Genomic DNA, 22,055 nt, shown 5'->3' with positions numbered 1-22,055 from the left:
ATTCACTTGGATAGAAAGTGAAAGGTGGCGAGGGAGTTAAGTAAAGGAAAGCATACAGTATGCTGATGGAAATAAAAGCAAATGTTTTGCAAAGTACAGTTTGTACTTTGCAATTTTTTTTCATTTCCAATAGTTTTTATTAATTTCAAAATGCAGAACCAAAGTTCACATAATATGCTAGGTTGCTCAGTAAAAAGCATTATCAGAACACATAAGAATGTACACTTTGCAAGCTTTTTCTCAGATATCTGTACTAGTTCTTCTCTAGATCTTGTCAAGGTCTTGTAGTCCATTCCCTTAGTAGCCACCAGGAAGGGGCAGGAAAGGGAAATTAGCAAATCTGTTGTGAAGCACAGTTTATTTGTTGTGCTAAAATTCCCAAGCAAAGCTGTAGCTGTCAAAAAAAGAAGGTAAATACATTTTGTTCCGGATACCATTTTGTCAATGAAAAATGATTCTCCGAAGTTGGGAATCTCCATATGACCGTTACTTTCTGTAGTGATGTGGAGGTCAGCAGGAAGAACAGAAGAGAGCTATAAGGCCCCTTTCACACAGGCAGACCGTTCAGGTCTACCTGTCATTTTTGTAGGCGGACCTGAACGGACGGTCCATGCAGGTCTATGGAGCAATGGATGTCAGCGGTGACCATGTCCGCTGACATCCGATCGGATGAGATCTGATGAAAACGGACAGGCTGTCTGTTTTTGCCCGATCTCTCCATAGGAATCAGCGGTGCTCAACAGGCCCCTTCCCACTCAGTGAGCAGAGACAGACCTGTCATCTGCCGGCTCAGTAGAGATCAACAGAGAGATCTTCCGCTGAGCTGGCGGACTCCGCTGAAATGGATCCGCCTCATGTGGAATGGGCCTATGGGACCCGAGATCGATATTCCTATTAGTGTTCCATTTTCAGCAGACCTGAGATGATAATTTCATAGGCAGAGCAGCATTTCAGAAGCAGGAGAGGTAATCATTTTAGATGGATCGAAATCCAGGAGGTTCCTTTGATCTGTCTATGTGTGTATTGAAGTTAATCCATTGTTTAACTTCAGTACAATTAGCCTGTTGCTTTTTTTCGCCCGATTACTGCCGGTGGCTATAGCTGTCGTCATTGTATTCTGCCAGTGGGGAAGGCTCCCCGCACTACCTGCTGCTAGAATACAATAGCGCTACAGGAGGGATTCCCCCATCAACACTGACTGTGTTGATGGGGGAATCTCCAAATTTTCTTTCCTTCAGGAAGGAAAGAAAAATGCATAATGTATGACCTGCCTTACCCTCTTCTATTACATGCATAGATTTGTTCGAGATTTGTTTAAGAACTATAGCGACAGGCAGGGGCGGACTGACAACTCATGGGGCCCCCGGGCAATAGGAGATTATGGGGCCCCCAGGCAATCAGAGATTATGGGGCCACACAGTAGACAGAAACACACACACACAGTATATAATCACACAATATACACAGACATGTTTCTATTGGCTGAGAAGGTACTGGAGAGGTGGGGCAGCTATAATCTCAAGATTTTTAGACCAAAAGGATGTCGGTAAGGGACATTTCAGAGACAAATTTTTACATACTCTCCCTGGTTTTACTGAGGCTGGCAACCCTGATGGGGCCCCCTAGTGGCATGGGGCCCTCGGGCAGTGCCCGAGTGGCCCATTGGTCAGTCCGCCCCTGACGACAAGGCCACTTTATGGTGTATGTTTAGTTATAAATGCTTCCCACCTCTATCCTTCTCATCTAAAATCAATAAAATTCCTAACTACCAAAATACTGCCCTGCGCTGTTTACGGGCTTTAGCTTTTGTTATGTTTTTTGTGTGACATTTAATCCAAAGCCTATGCACCCAACTAAAAAATCTAGTTGTTAGTTTTCACCTGTGAATCATACAACTTTTACCCAAGATTTGCACATTTTTCACCCAAGATTCAGTTGGAAAGCGTAGAAATGATGGGTAAAAATGTGCAAATCTTGGGTAAAGCTACTTGAGTCTTGGGTGAAAACATATAGGGACCAATTGGGGTACTCGCTGCAATAGTAATTAATGACCAAAACATGGTGTACACTCCTGGAAAAGTCATTGGTCTCTATTACAAAAGGCTTCAGAGTATACACCAGACAAAAAGGCCAAAACCAAGGTCTGTGAATGCTGTGTGGCCCCTGGCAAAGACGGACACTGGATATGCATGCAAGGTACTATCCTAGCTAACCTTACATCATAATGTATAGATTTCTGGTAGGTATAAAAATAACTAACCTTACCACAAAAGGCTGGGTTCACACTAAGATTGCATGTGGCTCACAGACATTCTCTGTTTCAGGGATGAATCATGCCCACATTTTTGCCTGCATTTGGACCTGAAATGGAGTCAAAGACGCACAGGACCCCTGTACAATACAATCTGCTCCGCAACCGCCACGAAGATGTGTGAAGTGGCTGCATTGAGAGCCAGTCACAGTCTCCTGTCATGCGGGGGGGGGGGGGGGGGGGGAGCCTCATCCAACTCGCATAAGTGTGAACCCTACCTAATGGATAGGTTTTAGACCCATTTAGTAAGAAATGTCATAAACCTTTTAACTAGAGGTAATTAAAATATCTAATACCCAATAATGTGCGTTGGATGCATATTAAAAATCATAAAACATTCATTTTAAAACTCATAGTAGTGAAAGGCTTCTAAATAAAAAGGATGGATTTTTTTCTTCTTCCATAAATGTGCAATTATGGTGCAGCTTTGATGCCAATCTTGATGCTTCATCGAGGGAGGCCCACCATTCTAAGATGATAAATTGCTACAGTTACATCTTCAATGTGAAGAGTACTGATGAGAGAGAGAATACGTGAGCAATGAATGGTGGGAGGGCAGAGTAGAACAATAAGCCACTAACTAGTATGATTTAAATTAGCAGCAGCTTGAAAGTGGAACAGCACCCTAGATGCTGAAAAAAATACAAAAAAAAAAAAGCCAGGAAATTCTTGCACTTTGACTCCTGAAATTGATTCACAATGTTCTTCGGGCTTAATTCATGCTCTCAGGATCTATAGACAAAAGAGTATTGTGAAAACTTAAATAGCTATTTATACGGTGGAAGAAGTGCAGTAGGTGGTTTGTGTCTTACAAATTCAGACTAATAATTAATAGAATCCAAATTAGCAGGTTATTTGAATTTCACTGCTTGTCACTTGGCAAATCTCAAAAGATTTGAAAGACGCAAAGGTGTAATGTCAGTGAATGTATATTTTCCTGTTATCTAGAATGGGTTTTCGCAGTGGGGGGAACCACATAGTCATTAAGGCAAACAGAGAAAACCAAAAAAAAAAAACCTCAACAAGAATATCATTATGATTAGAGTGATGCATGGGGTATTTTAAAGAGCACAGTCCAAAGATTAGTTCCTTCATAGGTTCTAAGACAGCCAGGGGGGCTCTGATTTGTGAAAATTAGAGAAAGGGAGCATTGATGCTAAAGGGGAACCAATCTGGGTTCAGCTTCCAAATAAACCAATGGTATAGGGTGCTCAGGAGAGGCTGCACAAGATGGTAGCACATTGATTTGGCTTGTTCTGCACCACCTAAACCAGAGTCACTTGACTTGGGGACTTTCTTTATACTCTTCTCCTTACACCTACACTCTTCAACATGAGAAAAGAGACAGTATGGCACTGTGACACTACAAGAAAATATTAAGTCCATACTCTTGGCAACTAAGCACCAAACCAATCAAGCATTTTTTTTTTCCACACAGTGAATGACTTTGACTCGATTTTACCCAACCTTCTCATGACCTTGGGCCAAAATGGACCCTATCTAGAGCGTGTTTTTTTTTTGTTTTTTTTGGCAGGTTGCAGTTGTCCATCAAGCAACTCAAACACTCACACCTTGCCCATGCACTTCCATGTACAAGGCAACATGTGACCTTTACCTTGGTTGCCAAAACAGGCAATTTTCAATGAAGGAGCAAGGGGCTGTGAGGGAGCATTGGTAAGCGGTCATAACTTGTCATTTTCAGAGACACTGTCACCTTGCCCATCTAGCCAACTTCCTGACCACCTTATACTCATTTCTCTGGCATTCCCTGCTGCTTTTCCTTTGTTTGGCACTGCAATGTACGTTATGCTTCGAGATATGGGGATATGGGGGGGGCATAGGAGGTCAATATAAGTGATGGTGGGGGGATGAAATCTGTATACATAAATTGACACTTTGCTCTGAACAGGCAAGATGACAGTATATTTTTAAAGTGGACCTAAATTAGAGAACAATTTATGAACACTTGATTTTTTCAGAAATGATGCAATCTTCATTGCCTAACATTTGATGGAATTTTTGTTGTGGCTATACCGTGCTAATAGAACAGTGTTTTTCAGAATAACCAAGGCACTTCAACAAAAAACCTTTATTTTGTAGAAAACACAATCATCAAAATTAGAGAACAGCAATGACTGTAGCACAGAGAAAGAGTACTACTACAACTTCTGAAGGTTACAGCAATCAACAGTTAGTAGGAAGTGTACAGGCCCTTGCTTTGAACGACATCTGCAGCCACGGGACATCACTAGTCTCTTTTACCGCATACACATGACCGGTTTTCGGTCAGAATAAATTCTGACGGTCTTTCTGATAGAGTTCTGACAGAGTTCCGCTGAAATAGACTTGCCTACACACAATCACACCAAAGTCTTTACGACGGGACTGGAAAAAGGAAGTTCAATAGCCAATAGCCAATAGCTGCCCTTGCATCATTTTTGGTCCGTCAGAATAGCATACAGACGCAAACAGTTTTCCCAATAGGAATTGATTCCGTTGGAAATATTTAAGACGTTCTATTTCTAGGCCCGTCATAATTTTTGAAAAAAAAAGTCAGATGAAGCCCACACATGATAGAATCATTTCATCGGATATTCCGATCAGACCTTTTCTACTGGAAAGTCCGGTCATGTGTACACGGCATTACACTGTTCTGGTGTGATTTTATATCACTCTTCTTCCAGTCTCTTCCACAGTTTGGTGACTGTAGTGGGTTTCTTGGCTATAACTTTGTCACTTAGGATTTCCCAGAGGTTTTTTTGGGGGTTTAGATCAGGACTCTGGGCTGGCCATTTCATCATTTCAATGTTTTCAACTTCAAGGAACTGCTCTACCCATTTTGCTGTGTGACAGGGGGCACATTTTGTCGAAAAATGTTCTGATAAACATTTGCATTCACTCCTGCCGCAGAAAACATCCCCCAAACCATGAGGCCTCCCCCTCCACCTTTCACTGACTACTTTACACACTTTGGGTTCAGTCTTTCCCATCGGACCAAAACAAATTAAACTTGCTTTCATCACTAAAGTGAACTTTCGACCAGTTCTGCCCAAAGTTTGCACAACATGTTCCTCAGCAAAGGCTAATCTAATTCTTTCTGCTAATGAGAGGTTTGGTCACCACGGAGTGGGCTTTCAGTTCAAATTCTCATAAACCGCGAGACACTGTATGAGGAGACAGATCCTTACTCTGTTAAGAGCTGAACTGGCGAGCAATCACAGCTGCAGTGTTTAACCGATTGCCCATTGAGATTCTTTGCGTTATCCTGTCCTCTCCTGCATTTGTCTTTCCTGAACGACCAGCTTTCTTGGAGGACTTAAAGGAGATTGTAAAGATGCAATAATCTAGAAATCACAGATTTGGAATGACAAACTTCTCTTGTTATGGCTGAAAGGGTCATCCCTTTGGCCTTCATCTGGACAACCTGCTGCCAGAGGCTTTCAGTTGCTTTAGAACGGCTCACCACCTTGCAAAGTCAGTGAAAACTGGAGCGCTAGGCTGGCAGTTAAATAGAAGTTGTCAGATAATTAAAGAAATTCGCAAAAGGTTCTAGATTAACACCAATTACTGGACTGTATCTGAAAGTGTTTTCTAATTTTCATCAATGTTTTTTTTTTAAATCTCATTGAAGTTTTTTATTCTGTGCTTCAAAATATATAAAATTTAAGAAATATGCATATATATTTGATCCCCAAGCAAAACATGACTTAGTACTTGGTGGAGAAGCCCTTACTGGCAAGAACAGAGGTAAGACGTGTCTTGTAGTTGGTTACCAGGTCTGCACACATCTCAGGAGGGATCTTGGTTGCTTGGTGACTTGAATTTAAGCTCCCTCCATAAGTGTTCTATAGGAATAAGGTCCGGAGACTGTCTAGGCCACTCCATGACCTTAATGTTCTTATTCTTGAGCCACTCCTTTGTTGCCTTGGTGGTATGTTTTGGGTCATTCTCTTGCTGGAAGCCATGTACAAGGGCGAGTTCAGAGAATGGTGATAAATGGGGAATACTCTGAATGGTCAGGGGTGGGAAGTGGGGTCACCCAGGGTTCTGTGCTGGGACCGATCCTGTGTCATTTGTTCATAAACAACCTGGATGATGAGTTAAACAGCTCAATCTCTTTATTTGCGGACAACACTAAGCTAAGCAGGGCAATAACTTCTCCGTAGGATGTGGAAACCTTGCAAGAAGATCTGAACAAATTAATGGGGTGGGCAACTACATGGCACCTGTATAGGGCCTAACTGCCATATTAAAAAGCTCTTTCACCCATTGTTATTTGTGCTAATTAACAATGCTATTGTGTGAATGTGTTCTGTGTTGATATTTATGTTAATGTGCATTGTACAGTCAGTAAACTAGGAGATGGCAAGGCTGACATGAAAGGTCACATCTCTTAATTACCTAGTCTGGTTAAATGATTAGTTAATTAGCTCATGTTAATTAAGTTTCTGGTTACAGTTTGTATTGTCTTCCTGTTGTATATATTTGTGTGAGATCTTAAATAAAAGAGTTCATGTTCAGCAGCCAAAATGAGTACTGTCTTGTTCTTGGTTGTCAGCAGTTTGGAATATCTGATATCTATATTGAGACTGGAGGAAGAGGTATATGACGAAAGCGGAATGTGGGATGTTTTGTTACACCATGTAGCCTGTTTTCAATCCAGGTACTCATCTTATGGTCCGTGCCTACATAGCTTAGTTTGTACAGTAAACGTTTGTGGGAACTGCATCAAATGCCTTTGTAAAATCCAGATATACCACATTTAAAGGCCTTACTTTATCTAGATGGCAGCTCACTTCTTCATAGAAGGTTAATAGGTTGGTCTGACAAGAACAATTCTTCATGAATCCATGCTGATTACCTCTAATGATACTGTTTCTATTACTAAAATATTATGTATAGTCCCTTATAATCCCCTTGAATAGCTTGCATACTATTGATGTTAGGCTAACTGGCCTGTAGTTACCAAGGATATATCTCAGCCCTTTTTTTAAATATTGGTGCCATGTTGACATTTCTCCAATCAACTGGTACCATTCCAGTCAGTAAACTGACCATAAAAATTAGGTGTAAGCCATCTGGTCCGGTAACATATTTATGTTAAGTTATTCAAGTCTATTTCTGATTCTGCCTCCTGTTAGCCATGAGGGTGCTTTCTGTGACATGTTATTACCATTAACATTACAGTCTTGGTTGCTGTATCCCCCTGTTTCCTTTGTGAAGACTGAGGAAAAGAATATATTCAAAACCTTTGCCTTCTCTCTGTCTTTTGTAGCCAAATTCCCTCCATTATCTCTTATGAGGCCAATATGTTCTGACCTCTCTTTCTTACTATTTATATTACTTTTTTTTACTCTCCTCCACTATTTGCTATTTGTTCTATCTTAGCCACCCTGATTGCACTCTTACATTTCTTATTGCATTCTTTGTAATGTTGGAATGCTGACAAGACCTCTCAGTCTTGTATTCTTTGAAGGCCTTTTCTTTTGCTTTTATATGCATTTTTATTTTGGAGTTTAGCCACCCAGGATTTATTTGAACTCTTTTAAACGTATTTCCTGATGGAATGCACTGGTCAATACCTTTATTTAGTATGCTCCTAAAGCATTTAATATTGTCTAGCAGTGAACGCAGTTTAGGGAAGTTGGCTCTCTTGAAATTCAGTGTCCTTGTATTACCCTTGTATTTCCTATTTCTGTGATTTATACTGAAATGAATTGACCTGTGGTCACTGTTTGCCAAGTTGCCCTGTATTTCTACATCCACGATCAGGTCTGTATTGTTAGTAATCAGGAGGTCTATTAATGTGTTTTCTCTTGTTGGTGCACTCACCATCTGATCCATGAAATTGTCCTGCAAGACATTTAGAAAAAGGTGAGCCTTAGAAGAATGTGTGGTTCCTTCTTCCCAGTCTATATCTGGAGGATAATTAAAATCCCCGGTTTACAAACAAGATAGCAAAAACAAAATGTAAAACTTGCGCTTGGTAAAAAATTAGTTGATATGGAAGAAATCAATTTAAGAGAAACAGCAGCTAAGCACAAAAAACAGATACTAGGTCTAAATAACAGAAATGTGAAAAACAGTGCAGCGCTTGATATGTATAAATGTAACATGTGACTGTATACAATAAAGCAATAGATCAGGAAAAAACTTCAAAACTAGTGCTTCCAAAAATTGAGCATCAATGATAAAGGATATAAATGTGTATGCTGTGCAATAAACAAAGAAATAATAAATTGAAATTGGTTATTAAACCAAAAAAATTTATCAAAATTAGTGAAAAAGCAAATAGTTGTTTAAACTACAACTTATTGCTATGAGGCACAAAATTATGATTAAGTGAAACAAATAAACAACAAAAATAAAAAATAAAAAACAAAAAACAAATCAAAACAAGTCCCATGCCTTGGATGAGTGAAGTGATTTACAAGGCCCCATACACGTGAAGATAAAAGTTCATTAAGTGAAACGTGAGTAAATAAAACGTTGAAGTTGATCCCAGATATCACTGGTGCAGGTGCTTGACCACGTAAATTCTTTCACTATACAGCTTAAGTAAGTAGTAAAGGCTTACCAGAGCAACCATTAGTGTGCGCAGATACGAACTCCCAAACGATTAGGATCGGACAAGATCGCTCCTCCGACACTCCTCATATGAATGGATGATTCGAATCGCCTTTGGGGGCGGGAAGGTGAAACCTGACCCACACCTTCGGATGTTCCTTGAACGTCGTCCGTTCCGGTCAGTTCGAAAATTTCAAGTTGGTGTGTCACCGAATGGATGAAAAAGGAAAAAACGCCCAATCGTGTGATAAAGTCTAAAACACGTGAACTTTATTTTTCAACCAGATAGACGTTGGAAGCTACAGATGACTCGATCGAGTCGCATAAAATTGAACGTAGAAGAGAAATGCTAGCAAAAGTATAAAAATAAATGAAATCGAACAGATAAAATAGCACGAGGTGTAGACGTATCTACCCGACGATCGTTTCGTCACAAATTGACGTCACCAGGGGTACGCCCACACCCTCGTGCTAAAGCTTTAAATAGCCTATGGGTGAGGTAGGGAGCCCTGCCATAGGTGCAGACCAAAACGTCCGTACATAATCAATTTAACCCACAAATGACCAGTCCCTTCGGATTGATTACCATATAATAGAAATGATGAAAAAGGACAAAAACGGTCAACGACCAGTTTGTTAGAATAAAGTTGGAGTTCCATCATAACATAATGATGAAGCTCATATATAAAAATAACTGATAAAAAATACAAACATTAAATCCTGTGGCAAATCCCCCCTTTTATTTAGCAAATGGCCACATGCGTTAATGATGGCTATCTGACTACATGTATGTCCCAGAAATGGGTGGCTTGGTTCAAAAAAAACAAAAATAATACATACGTGTAGGTTACCATCCACAGAAAGAGAAGTGACCGTGATATTATGATGGGGGCCTATACAGCATTGACTACCCACCATTACCCATAGTCCAATCACAAAACTTCATGGGTGAAACATATATATCGGGTTTAGAATGAACATTACATTCATTCCATTCTCGTAAAATATATATAGGTTACATAACAACAAAAAATTTGTATAAGTTACATAGCAAAAATTACTGCAGAAATACAGACAATGGTGATAAAATTAATCATCACGGTATATAAAACCCAAACTGAATACAAAATCCGTGCACTGAAAGGGGAAAAAGGGAATGTTAAATCAACCGTTGTTGATAAAACAATTGATGTCCCATTCGATGTTAAGACCCCCAGGAATGTGTGTCCCTAATTTATGGATCCAATTTGTTTCTGCCCTGGAGATAGTGCGCTTGGCATTACTGCCGCGCCAGTGAGGGGTGTATTTTTCTAAAGCCAAAAAGGTGGTACCTCTTGGGTCACGATTGTGTTTTAGATCGTAGTGTTTACTAACATTATGTTTGTCGAATCCTTTGCAAATGTTAGTAATATGCTCCCCCAGGCGCACATGTAGCATGCGTACTGTGCGTCCCACATATTCCAAACCACATGGACATCTAAGTAGGTACACAACGCACTTGGTGGTGCAAGTGATAAATGTTCGTATAGGATAAGTGAGTCCATTACCAACCGAGGTGAACTCAGTGAATCTTCTACCCCGTAGAGCATTTAGCTTACAAGCTCTGCATTTCCCACAGGGGAAGAAGCCCTTCAAATCCCCCAAAAATGTAGGTCTAGTCGGGGGGTCAGGGACATTTGGAGCAATCATGTTTCGCAAGCTGGTTGCACCCCTGAAAATCACATTTGGTCTATCGGGAAGCTCGGGGCCCAAGATTCGATCATTTTTAATAACCGACCAATGTTTCTGTAAGATTCTTTTCACAGCCCAATGTTGACTCGAAAAAGTCGTGATTAAAGAAACCCCATAATTATCCATGTTGTCAGTCCTAGGTGGTCTCTCAGCTAGCAATGTTTGACGATCCCTACTATTAACCTCCATTATGGTGGAATCAAGAGATTCACTGTTGTAGCCCTTAGCTAAGAATCTCTCCTTTAAGATTAATGCCTCCTTGAGAAAATCGTCATTGAAAGTGCAATTGCGTTTCAAGCGAAGAAACTGGCCCTTAGGGACCGCTGAGAGCCATGACTTATGATGGCAGGAGTCGAGTGGAATATAGCTATTCCTATCAGTTTTCTTAAAAAACGTTGTGGTGATTATATTATTATCCCTAATGGAAATATTCAAATCCAAGAATTGGATATTAGTAGACATGTGCAGACTAGAATATTTCGTTTCGTTTTTTCGTTTTCGTCTTTAAATTTTATTTATTTAGTTACTCCCGAAATTCGTTTTTATTTATTTCGTTTTTCGTGCAAAAATTGCATTCGTCCGAAAATCCACATAAATTACGGTCGAATCTGTCTTGGAAGGCTTATGGTATCTGTCGAATGGATAAAGAAGATTCGATGGAGCTGCTAAACTATATAGCCTATAGGCGGAGCATTCGATTGCCGAAATGTACGATTGCAGTGTCGTATAGTTGCGACGATCCCGCCGAATATTATTATAAACGTGCGACGATCCCGCCGAATATTATTATACACGTGCAACGATCCCGTCGAATATTATTGTACGTGTATGTTTTAAGTTGCTATGTCGAAACTGCGTCGCTCATGTCGAATCTGCGTCGTTCATTTCTGTGCGTCTCCGCCCCAGCGTCCGCCGTCCGCCGTCCAGGCAGTCAGTGGAGAGAGACTGGAGACTGGGAGACAGATCGAAAATGGCGGCGAGCAGCAATAACACCAGCACAAACATGCGCTCGGCCTCGGAGGAAGCACTGGCAGGGCCATCTACTCTGGCAGCAGATGTGCCAGTGCCAGTGAGGACTCGGAGAAGATCACAGGGCAAGAGGGGGAAACAGGCTGCATCCAGCAGGAAGAGGAATATCACCTGGACTCATATAGAGTCCCAGGTCCTCATCAGAGAAACTCTTCCTTGCTGGATGCAGCTGTGTGGCCCCCGCTCAAGAGAGACCACGCCAGAGTGGAAGAGGCAGAAGTGGGAGGAGATTGCCCGGAAGGTGGAGGAGCAGTACCACCACCAGCGTGACCCGACTGCCTGTCGCAAAAAATTCAGCGACCTAAAACGGTAAGTAACGTTTCCGATTTATTTAAAAAAAAATGTATTTACATTTTAACCACTTCAGCCCCAGAGGATTTGGCTGCCAAATTACAGTGCCAATTTTTGCGATTCTGCACTGTGTCGCTTTAACTGAAAATTGCGTGGTCGTGCGACGTGGCTCCCAAATAAAATTGGCCTTTTTTTCCCCTCAAATAAAGCTCTCTTATTTATTTTTTTTGTCTTTTTGCAATAAAAAACAATTATTTATAAAAATGTTTTTCCTTCAGCTTAGGCCGATACGTATTCTTCAACATATTTTTGGTAAAAAAAAAAAAAAAATCCCAATTAGGGATTATTGATTGGTTTGCGCAAAAGTTATGTGTACAAAATAGGGTGTAGTTTTATGGCATTTTTATTTTTATTTTTTTTTTTACAAGTAATGGTGGCGATCGGCGATTTTTATTGTGACTGCGACAATATGGCGGACACATCGGACATTTTTGGGACCATTGTCATTTATACAGCAATCACTGCTATATAAATGCAGTGATTCCTGTGTAAATGACACTGGCAGTGAAGGGGTTAACCAGGGGGTGGCAGTGTAGGGGTTAAAGAGGAGGGCCGGTTAAAAAAAAAAAAAAAAAAAAAAAAAAGTCAGCAGCTGCAAACACTGCAGTTGCTGACTTAATAAACACACTCACCTGTCCAGGGCGCCCGCGATGTTGGCTGCCCGAGGCCGACCCGTCCCTCGGCTCTCGGGTCCCGGCGCCGCCATTCCCTGTAAGGGAAACAGGCAGTGGAGCCTTATGGCTTCACTGCCCGTTTCCTACTGTGCATGCGCGAGTCCCGCAGCTACTGCGCATGCGCGAGTCCCGCAGCGCTTTCCGAATGGGACGCGCTGTGTTCTGGAACACACAGTTCCCAGAACACAGCGCGACTCATTACCCAGAAGACGCCGCGACGAAGACAGAAGACAGAAGATCTCCGCGGAAGAGGAAGATTAGGATAAAGTGCCTAGCAACAGGCATTTCTGGTAAGTAAAAAAAAAAAAAAATTTTCATTTTTTTTTTTTTAGAATTTTTTTAAATGTTTTTGTTTTTCAGGGTGGCCCTCCACTTTAAGTCTGTCCTAGGGGAGTGTTACTAAAGCCTCATACACACAGTCGGACTTTGTACAAACTTTTCCGTGGACTTTTGTACAAAGGGCGTGGTCCACAAGTTTGTATTGTATACACACGGTCGGACTTTTTCATAACAAACACGAACGTAATGATGTCACAACGTACTGACGCTGCTTCAAAAGAGGACGTTCAGTGACTCCAGCGCTACCTTTGGTGAACTTCTGTATTGTTGTCTGATCTTTTGCATTGGTTGTGAGCATGCGTGTTTGTACCTTGTACAAAAGTCCGATACTTTTGCGTACACACGGTTCGGACTTTGCTCCATCGCACTTTTGTTGCCAGAAAGTTTGTCCGTTCGCACAGCCAACCAAAGTCACATGAAAACAGAAAAAGTTTGTCCGATGGAGCACACACACAGTCGGATGTTGCTCCAAAACAGCTAATTTGCATGTTTGTTGTCAAAAAGTCCCACCATGTGTATGGGCCTTAAAGAGGAAGTAAACCCTGATGAGTTTACTTCCTCTTTTTTTCCCTGCAAAGGTAAAGCATAATGGACTACTATGCATCGCATAGTAGCTCATTATGTGTCACTTACCTGACACAGGAGCCAGCGAAGTCGCCGCTGATCCCTGTAGTCCGCCGCATCCATCTTGCTGGTGGCGTCTCGCAGCTCCGACCAATGACATCGGTGAAGCCGCGATGACGTCACTCCCGCGCATGCGCGCGGGAGTCGCGTCTCGCAGCTCCGCCGCTGCCATTCGGCGAAGCTGCGATGACGTCACTCCCGCGCATGTGCACGGGAGTCGACAAATTAGGCAAATCCATTCTTGGACTTGCCGCATTTAGTGCGCCTGCGCGCCGCTGTCTACGGCGCATGCGCCGTAGACAGCGGTGCCCATTTTCGGGCAAATATCTCCTAAACCATATAGGTTTAGGAGATATTGCTTGGACCTACAGGTAAGCCTTAATCTAGGCTTACCTGTAGGTCAAAGTGGTTTGAAGGGGTTTACTTCCTCTTTAACTTTGCGTGGCGTGGCTGTGTGTTAGTGACTGAACACTGATCTCTGCTCCAATCACATGTAGCAGAGATCAGTCACTTGTTGCTAGGCAGAATGGGGAGATGCTGTTTATGGCATCTCCCCGTTCATCCGCCCAGCGAGACGATCGCGGGTATCCCCACAGCGATGGAGCCCGCGGGACCCCCGACCGGACTCATGGGGGTCCCGACTGGCGGCACGCACGCGATGGCAGGGTGGCATATAGAAATGCCCATACCTGTACGCCAATATGCCTGCCCGTGGCATTCTGCCGACGTACATTGTCGTGCGCCGGTCAGGAAGTGGTTAACTGACAATTGGACGCTCCTGCGATGTACTACCCAAATTAAATGTATGCCCTTTTCCCGCCACATATAGAGCTTTTATTGGTGGCATTAGATCACCACACTGGGTTTTACATATTTTGTTATTGAAAAAAAGTTAGGGCCGGTTCACACTGCGGGCGATGCGAGGCGACACCGACTTGCCTCCCCACGACCTGCCGCGACCTCAGCGGCGATTTGCAAATGACTTCTGTATAGAAGTCAATGCAAGTCGCCCCGAGGTCGCCCAGAAGTAGTACAGGAACCTTTTTTCTGAGTCGGAGCGACTTGAGTCGCTCCTCTCAGAACGGTTCCATTGTACAGAACGGGGGCGACTTGTAAGATAGCGGCGAGGCGAGTCGTGTCGCCTCGCATCGCCCGCTGTGTGAACCGGCCCTAAAGTATAAAAAAAAAATATTTTGTTATGGTGGCTGGACTTAACCAGCTTGCGGACCTGCCACCATATGTGGAGGGGTCCAAATCCACAAGTGGTTAATGCAAAAGACACAAGAAAGGTAATTTACACCATACACAGTTCACACAAGCGCCTAATTAGAAAGGTGGACTGGACAGTGGACATTTATATGAATATTTATTTACTCGGCACAATCCCAATCGTGTCTTTTATATTTTATTATGGACCAAAAAAGCATACCTTTTTCTTAAAATGAATTTGGTTAATAAAAAAAAAGTGAAAATCTTGGGCTAAATGAAAAAAAGTGCCTAATCCAAAAATTCCATTTGCATTTCATACTACTGGTTCATTCTACAATTGTTTCCTGTGTTGATGTCATTTTCAGATTACAATTGTCGATTAATTATGGAACCCGTTTCTCTTCTCTCTTTGTTTTGCAGCTCCATTGCACGTAAACGCAGGCAGTCGGGTCGCAGAGGGAAGCGGGTGCCTCTCCTCCCCCATGAGGCGGAGCTTTTAGAGGGCATAGGGGAGGAGGAGATCAGCCAGCTCCTGTCTCATCAAGGTTGGTGTCAGCATTACATTGTGCAGGAGGGTTTTTTGATTGGCAAGCATCGGGCATTCACCATGTTGTGTTTGATTTTATTTAAAGATCGTATCCAGGAGCGCCGCCGGAAGCCGAGGCCGGAGGAGGAGTCCTCGTCATCATCATCCTCTGCGTCAACACCCAGTAAGTACAGTAGTACTGTAGTAGTGACACTAATACAGGATCCTTTTCCATTTGTCCAGCCTTCCATTGTCGATTCCAATGTCATTGCTTCTCACTCAAGCAGTGACAGGTGGAGCCTCTATGATGTTCTGTCAGGTAACGCAAGCGCTTGTGTAATTTACGTAATCTGACAGAACGTCGCCGCTCTGAACTGAGGCGCCTGATCAGTGTCGTGCACCTAGCACTCGCCGCTGGAACCAGGACAGGTAAGTGCCTCCCTGTTTTTATTTCATTTTTACTGTTTTTGTAATTTATTTTTGGATTGCCATGCTAATGGATAATTATTTAATTTTATCTTTATACAGTATTTATAGTAATATCTTTAAAGCTTGAACATTGTAAAGTTCATCATTTCTCCTTTATTATTAAATAGGTCTCGTCATCATGCAGTCAGAAGGGGAGACTGAGGAGGAGGAAGAGGCTGTGGCGGCAACGCCCACATGTAAGTTAGTATAATCTTGCTGGTATATCTGCTGCTGAGTGATCATACATGTTTCAATGTTTTTGTACTAATGTGTGTGAGATTGTTGTACACTGCAGATTGTAATTGTCTTTTCTATATTAAATTGATCAACAGCTGCTGAGCAGGAGGTGGAGGAGACCTGCCCTGGAGAGGCTGCTGGGGATGCGCCGGAAGGTGACCAGCCAGACGCGGCAGATGCAGGGAGTAAGTACAACTTTTTTAGTGTTTTCCAGGGAAATAGTATTTTAAATATGAAATGCTGGTGGCATACACTGACTGCTCTGTACACACTCAGCCCGCCCATTACATGGCACAGTAAATCGTTCCTTCGCTGTCTGCAATTTTAAGGACAGGATGATATGATATCAGCGTTCAGTTCAGCTCTTCCTGATAACCCCTGAGCTCCCTGGAATGTCCCCCCTCCCCTGATCACTGCACAGCAGGTTGGAAGCAGAGGATGTGTGTGAGTGATGATCAGTGTCCAGCTACACACACAATGCTATTACTGATATCAGTGCTGTGCAGGGCAGTCATTGTGTTGGCTCTGTTTGTTTCTTTCTTCTGCTGGCGACCAGGCTGCTGCCCATTACTAGTCCATAGGGATTCTCCAGGTTACTGCTGCTGATACTAGTGCAGCATGCCATTTACTAGAACTGGGCTGTATTTTCCCTCACTTGCAGCATCTGAAATTGTCTTTTTCTCCTCTCCCTTCCACCAGCAGCTGCAGGAGAAAAATATAGCCAATAATTTCTAAAATGCTGCCCCCCCCGAGGTCTGCACACCCGCTGTGCCCATTATGAGGGGTTCCCATCATCCCTGTGCTAATTTCTGGGGTCTTTACAACTGCTGTGTCCATTATGAGGGGTTCTCACCATCCCTATGCTGAGTTCCCGGGTCTGTACACCCACTGTGTCCATTATGAGGGGTTCTCACCATCCCTGTGCTGAGTTCCCAGGTCTGTACACCCGCTGTGCCCATTATGAGGGGTTCTCACTATCCCTGAGCCAAGTTCCCAGGTCTGTACACCTGTTGTGCCCATTATGACGGGTTCCCACCGATAGGCTGCAGTGATGGAGGTGACACTGCATATAGGTATCACTCAGTGTCCATGGACACTGATAGGTGGTACTGAAGGGCCTGCACTGATTATCAGTGCCTTAAATTATCTGTGTACATATCCCCTGTACAGGGCCAGTGCTACCTATAGACAAGGTAGGTGCTGGCCTAGAGCACACATCAATCCTGGGTGCCTTACCGATGCCCCCACCCACCACCTCCAGGCTCAGTGACGGACTCCACCCCCAAAATGTTAGCAATCTATAAAAAGGTGGTGTATACATGGGCAGGGCAAAAGGGGTGGAGTCAGTGGTGGGGCCAAAGGGGCGGCAAAATTAGGTTTCGCCTAGGGTGTTAAACTCTTTCCTCATGATGTCTGATTTAGTGATGTCCAGTTCATGAATGATTCATTCTTTTGAATCGATTATTTTCAGTGAACTGGATGTCGGATGAATCGATTTATCTGAGTGAACTGATTCGTTTGAAACACTTCACTCTGTGCACTCACTCAGTACATACATAGCAGAGCAGGCCTGGTAATATGATCCTTGAGTGAGATCAGCTGACTCTAAGCACAGTGACACTCAGGAACTGGATACAAACTTAAAACAAGAGTCAGGAGTTCATTCACAGTACACCGAGTTAACCACTTCAATACCGGGGGGCACTTAAACACCTTCCTGCCCAGACCAATTTTGAGCTTTCAGCGCTGTCGCACTTTGAATGACCATTTGCGCGGTCATGCTACACTGTACCCAAATGAAATGTTTATCATTTTTTTCCCACAAATAGAGCTTTCTTTTGGTGGTATTTGATCACCTCTACGGTTTTTATTTTTTGCGCTACAAATAAAAAAAATACCGAAAATTTTCAAAAAAAAAATATTTTTTTGTTTCAGTTTCAAAACTTTTTAAATAAGTACGTTTTCTCCTTCACTGATGGGCACTGATGGGGCTACACTGATGGGCACTGATAAGGCGGCAGTGTTGGGCACCAATGAAGTGGCACTGATAGGCGGCACTGATGGGCGACACGGACGGACACTGATAGGTGGCACAAATTGGCATGGATGGGCGGCACAGATGGGCGGCACAGGTGGGCATGGATAGGCGGCACAGGTGGGCACTCATAGGCGGCACAGGTGGGCACTCATAGGCGGCACAGGTGGGCACTCATAGGCGGCATTGGTGTTATGCTATAGTAATGGATGCCAATCAGTGCCAAACAATAATGCATGCCAATCAGTGATGCCCATTGTGGGCACTGATTGGCATCCATTATGGGCACTGATTGGCACCCATTGTGCTAACTGGCATCCCTGGTGGTCTAGGGAGGATTACCTTTTCCCTGGTGGTCTGGTGGTGTCCCTGGTGGTCCAGTGTGGTCATCCTCGGGGGGGCTGTGCTGATAATCGATCAGCACAGACCCCCCCCTGTCAGAGGAGCAGCCGATCGGCTCTCCTCTACTCGCGTCTGACAGATGCGAGTGAGGGAAAGCCGATCACCGGCTCTTCCCATTTACACTGTGATCAGCCGTGATTGGACACGGCTGATCACGTGGTAAAGAGTCTCCGTCTACGAGTACGACTACGACTCTTTACCGAGATCGTAGTTGCCGGGTGTCAGACTGACACCCCGCAACAACGATCGCCGCGATGCGCGCCCCCGGGGGCGCGCAGCGGCTCATAATCCTGATCACGTCATAATACATCCGGTCAGGATTATGAAACCACTTTGCCGCCGTCAATTGCCTATAGGGTGGGCGGCAAGTGGTTAAATAAAGAATCATACAAGTTGTTACCGAGTTAAAGAGTCATATCAGTTTTTAGAACCCAGTACACTGAAAGAATCACGAGTCACCACCAGTAAAAAAAATACACTAAACCAGTGATCAGGTGGTATGGACAGCCTCAGGCCCTTTCACACTTGTGCGACTAGTCCTGCGACTTGAGACTGCAAAGTCGCATGACAAGCCACACACCATGATTACCAAGGAGTTCAGTTCATATCTGTAGTTTTTGTACTACTTTTGTCTGACTTTGATGCGACTTGTGGCAGAGACATCAAGATTACACAAACATTGCTTCAAGTCATGGCAAAAATCATGGCAAAAGCATTTGACTTTCAAGTCGCACAAGTGTGAAACTAGCTCATGGTAGTGGTAGTAAAATCTGATCATCGTTCCTGCGCATGCGCTGTAAAGGCTACGGGCAAATCTGATGGCTAGCAATGTTAACTGGAAAGTTGGCCCATCAGAATGCAGTTCACATGCACAAAAACCCACTTTTCATTTAGGCTCCATTTCCACTTCTGCAACTTGTCCTGCGACTTTGTACTCTATGATTTCCAATGAGTATTATATTTGTATCTGTGCGACTTCAAAGTAGTCCCTGCACTACTTTGGTCCCACTTTGATGCAACTTGAGATCCATAGACCTCTGGAATACACAGGCATTGCTTTAAAGTCGCATCAAAATTGCGGCAGAATTGTACAAATTTCAGGCTGTGTTGGCCTGAAAAGCCTGAAAGTTGCACGATTCTGCCGTAACTTGAAGCCATGCCTGTGTATTCTGGAGGTATATGGACCTCAAGTCACATTAAAATGGCCTAAATGAAAAGCAGGGTTAGTGTGCATGTGAACTGCATTCTGAGTCAACTTCACAGTTAACATTGCTATCCATCAAATTTGTGGAAACCTAGGCTCAGGGCCAGTTCACACTGCTGCATAGTGCAAAATCGCATGCGATTTGCACTGCAGTGCAAATTGCAGGCGATGTCCGTGCAATGAGATTTCAGCCATACAGATAGTATGACTGAAATCGTATCGCATTCGGACTAAACTCGCACTGGAACCTTTTTTGTTTCCGCACCAGAATCGGATCGCATGGCACCCATGCGATCTGATTCATGTCCAAACTGACACTTTGCAGTGCGACATGCTAACTGAAATGGGGGTGTCATTAACATTGTATGACACTCCCCAGCAGTTCGCATATGTCGTTGTGAACTGTTGTGCGAGTCGGGTGCGATGGAGGAACCCGTAGTGGAATCGCAGGGTTCCCGCATCGCACAAGTGTGAACCCAGCCTAACACAGTTGTTTGCGTATCACCAAAATTCATGACACTGAGCTAATCTGACAATAGGCTAGTGCTCTGCGCCGATGAACTAAAACAAAGTAACCGTCCCCATGTTACCATGTTATGTATGGTTAGAGTGCAGAAGCCATGTGTAATGTTAATGTATGTATTGTATTATCTATCTAATGTATTTGCTTTTCCTCACAGGTGAAGTCTTCATCCTGGAACTCCACCCGGTGGATGAGGAGTCCAACCTGCCCGCGTCTGGTTGGCCTGACCGTCCTTCCTCAGCAGCTTCTCCAGGGCCCTTCCATCCTCCAGTATCCCCCCCCCCACCTGGATACAGCCATGGGTGCTGCCTCCTCCTCCTCCTCCTCCTCCGTGCCTCAGGCCGCGGTTTCCCCCCCCCTCCCCCCCCCTCCAGAGCCACATATAGATTATCTGCGGCGCATTTTGGAGGTCCAAGAAAGGCAGTACGCTTATATCAGGAGGCTAGGGCATTCCTTGGGCCTCCACAATCGCCGCCAGTATGTGGCTCTGGAGAGGTGCCGAAGGAGCCTTCGGCACCTTGGTGAGCAGATGACTGGGATGAATATGTCCCTACAGCGTCTGCTCACCAGGTCGGGGGAGGATCAGGAGGATATGTAAATAGTTTTTTTTTGTTTATTTGTACATATTTTTGTATGTTTTTATATTTTGTTACATTAAAAAAAATTGTTGTTTAAAACTACTTGTTTTCTTGAATTTTGCTTTCCTAGTTCGATTCATTATGATATGTATGTGATGTTGTTTCTCTAAATTAACTACTCCATTTATAGTTATAAACTTAGTAGAGGCCTTATAATTGTGCTTTTCCTACATTTAACCATCAGGCTGAACTTAGAAAATTTAAGAGATTTCTCTCTACACTATTTCACTGTGCAGAGGGTAATCCCATGTATATTGTGTCCAGCAGTGGCGAAATTATCAGAGTCGCAACAGTCGCAAGCGGGACTGGGCCCTGTAGTTAACAATAAAAGTAGTGTGTATCTATCACAATATAAGAAAGGATTACGCTAGACAGGGTATTAATTACAGAACCGATCTTAAATATATTCTGGCGCTCTACATGTTTCGTGTTTTGGTCAACGCTTCCTTAGGAGCTTTATCAATTTTTTACATTTCTTCATGGGGGCACCCCAAGAGAAATATGCAGGAAGAAAAAGGAGAACCACAAGAAAGTATTTCTCTAGGCAGATAGAGCGATTTTCACATCGACATCACACTTTAATATGTATAGGAGCCTGTGGTTGGCACTTGGCATAAGGGCTTCAGATATTTATGGTATAAGGCATCAACGGGAGGTGATTTTGCACCATACTCTCTTAAATTCAGTTAGCCAATTCCTGTATCTTCTCCAACAAGGTAAAATGTAGGCGAGCTTGTCTCAATAGCTTCAGGGTTCAGAGGGGGACCTTTGAGCCCCTTGGTTGTTTTCCTCTACCGGGAGATAGGGCCCTGTAGTTCACCACTTCAGGGGGCCCACTGGCCGCCCGCCCGACGCGTGAAGGGCCCACCTGCCTGTCGGGGGTTTGTGTCTGTTAGGTTCATGCCGCGGGGAGGGGGGCTTTCATCAACTGTGAGGGGAGAGACTGTGAGAGAGAAGCGCTCCGCCCCCGCCTATCCATAGGCAGAGATACTGTAAGGGATGTGGAGCAGACACTTAAAAAACTGGGCTGACCAATTCATTGAAGGCGACGGAGGAGCTCTCCCCTCTGCGATTGCACAGTGTTTAAGGATGAGATCGGTGGGGGGATGGGATCAGTAAGAAGTGCCCCTCCAGTACCACCATTGCCCCCCTGCAGTACCACCGCTGCACTGGTGTCCACACGCTGC

At 43.7% G+C, this 22,055-nt stretch overlaps 1 protein-coding gene across 1 annotated transcript; it reads left to right on the top strand.

Annotated features, from left to right (window-relative positions):
* The first annotated feature begins 12,548 nt into the window (after positions 1-12,548).
* Positions 12,549-20,755, top strand: LOC143998111 (uncharacterized). Its single transcript, XM_077493856.1, has 5 exons — positions 12,549-15,380; positions 15,468-15,545; positions 15,958-16,026; positions 16,162-16,251; positions 20,388-20,755. Exons 1-5 carry the CDS (start codon positions 15,188-15,190, stop codon positions 20,753-20,755), a joined length of 798 nt encoding a protein of 265 aa, XP_077349982.1. The 5' UTR covers positions 12,549-15,187.
* Positions 20,756-22,055: the final 1,300 nt, after the last annotated feature.

This window comes from Lithobates pipiens, unplaced genomic scaffold (assembly GCF_037356315.1).
Source record: "Lithobates pipiens isolate NorthernLeopardFrog02 unplaced genomic scaffold, aLitPip1_a1.2 Scaffold_19, whole genome shotgun sequence".
In the NCBI taxonomy this organism is placed as follows: Eukaryota; Metazoa; Chordata; class Amphibia; order Anura; family Ranidae; genus Lithobates; species Lithobates pipiens.
Note: the sequence above shows the minus strand (reverse complement) of the source record. Positions and strands in the feature narration are given on the sequence as shown.

What these genes read in the sequence shown, in the direction of transcription:
- LOC143998111 (XM_077493856.1), top strand. Translation starts at nt 15,188, where the DNA reads ATGTCATTTTCAGATTACAATTGTCGATTAATTATGGAACCCGTTTCT. An exon ending in CCAGCTCCTGTCTCATCAAG is followed by an intron (nt 15,381 to 15,467) that starts GTTGGTGTCAGC and finishes TTTTATTTAAAG; the next exon opens with ATCGTATCCAGGAGCGCCGC. An exon ending in ATCCTCTGCGTCAACACCCA is followed by an intron (nt 15,546 to 15,957) that starts GTAAGTACAGTA and finishes ATTATTAAATAG; the next exon opens with GTCTCGTCATCATGCAGTCA.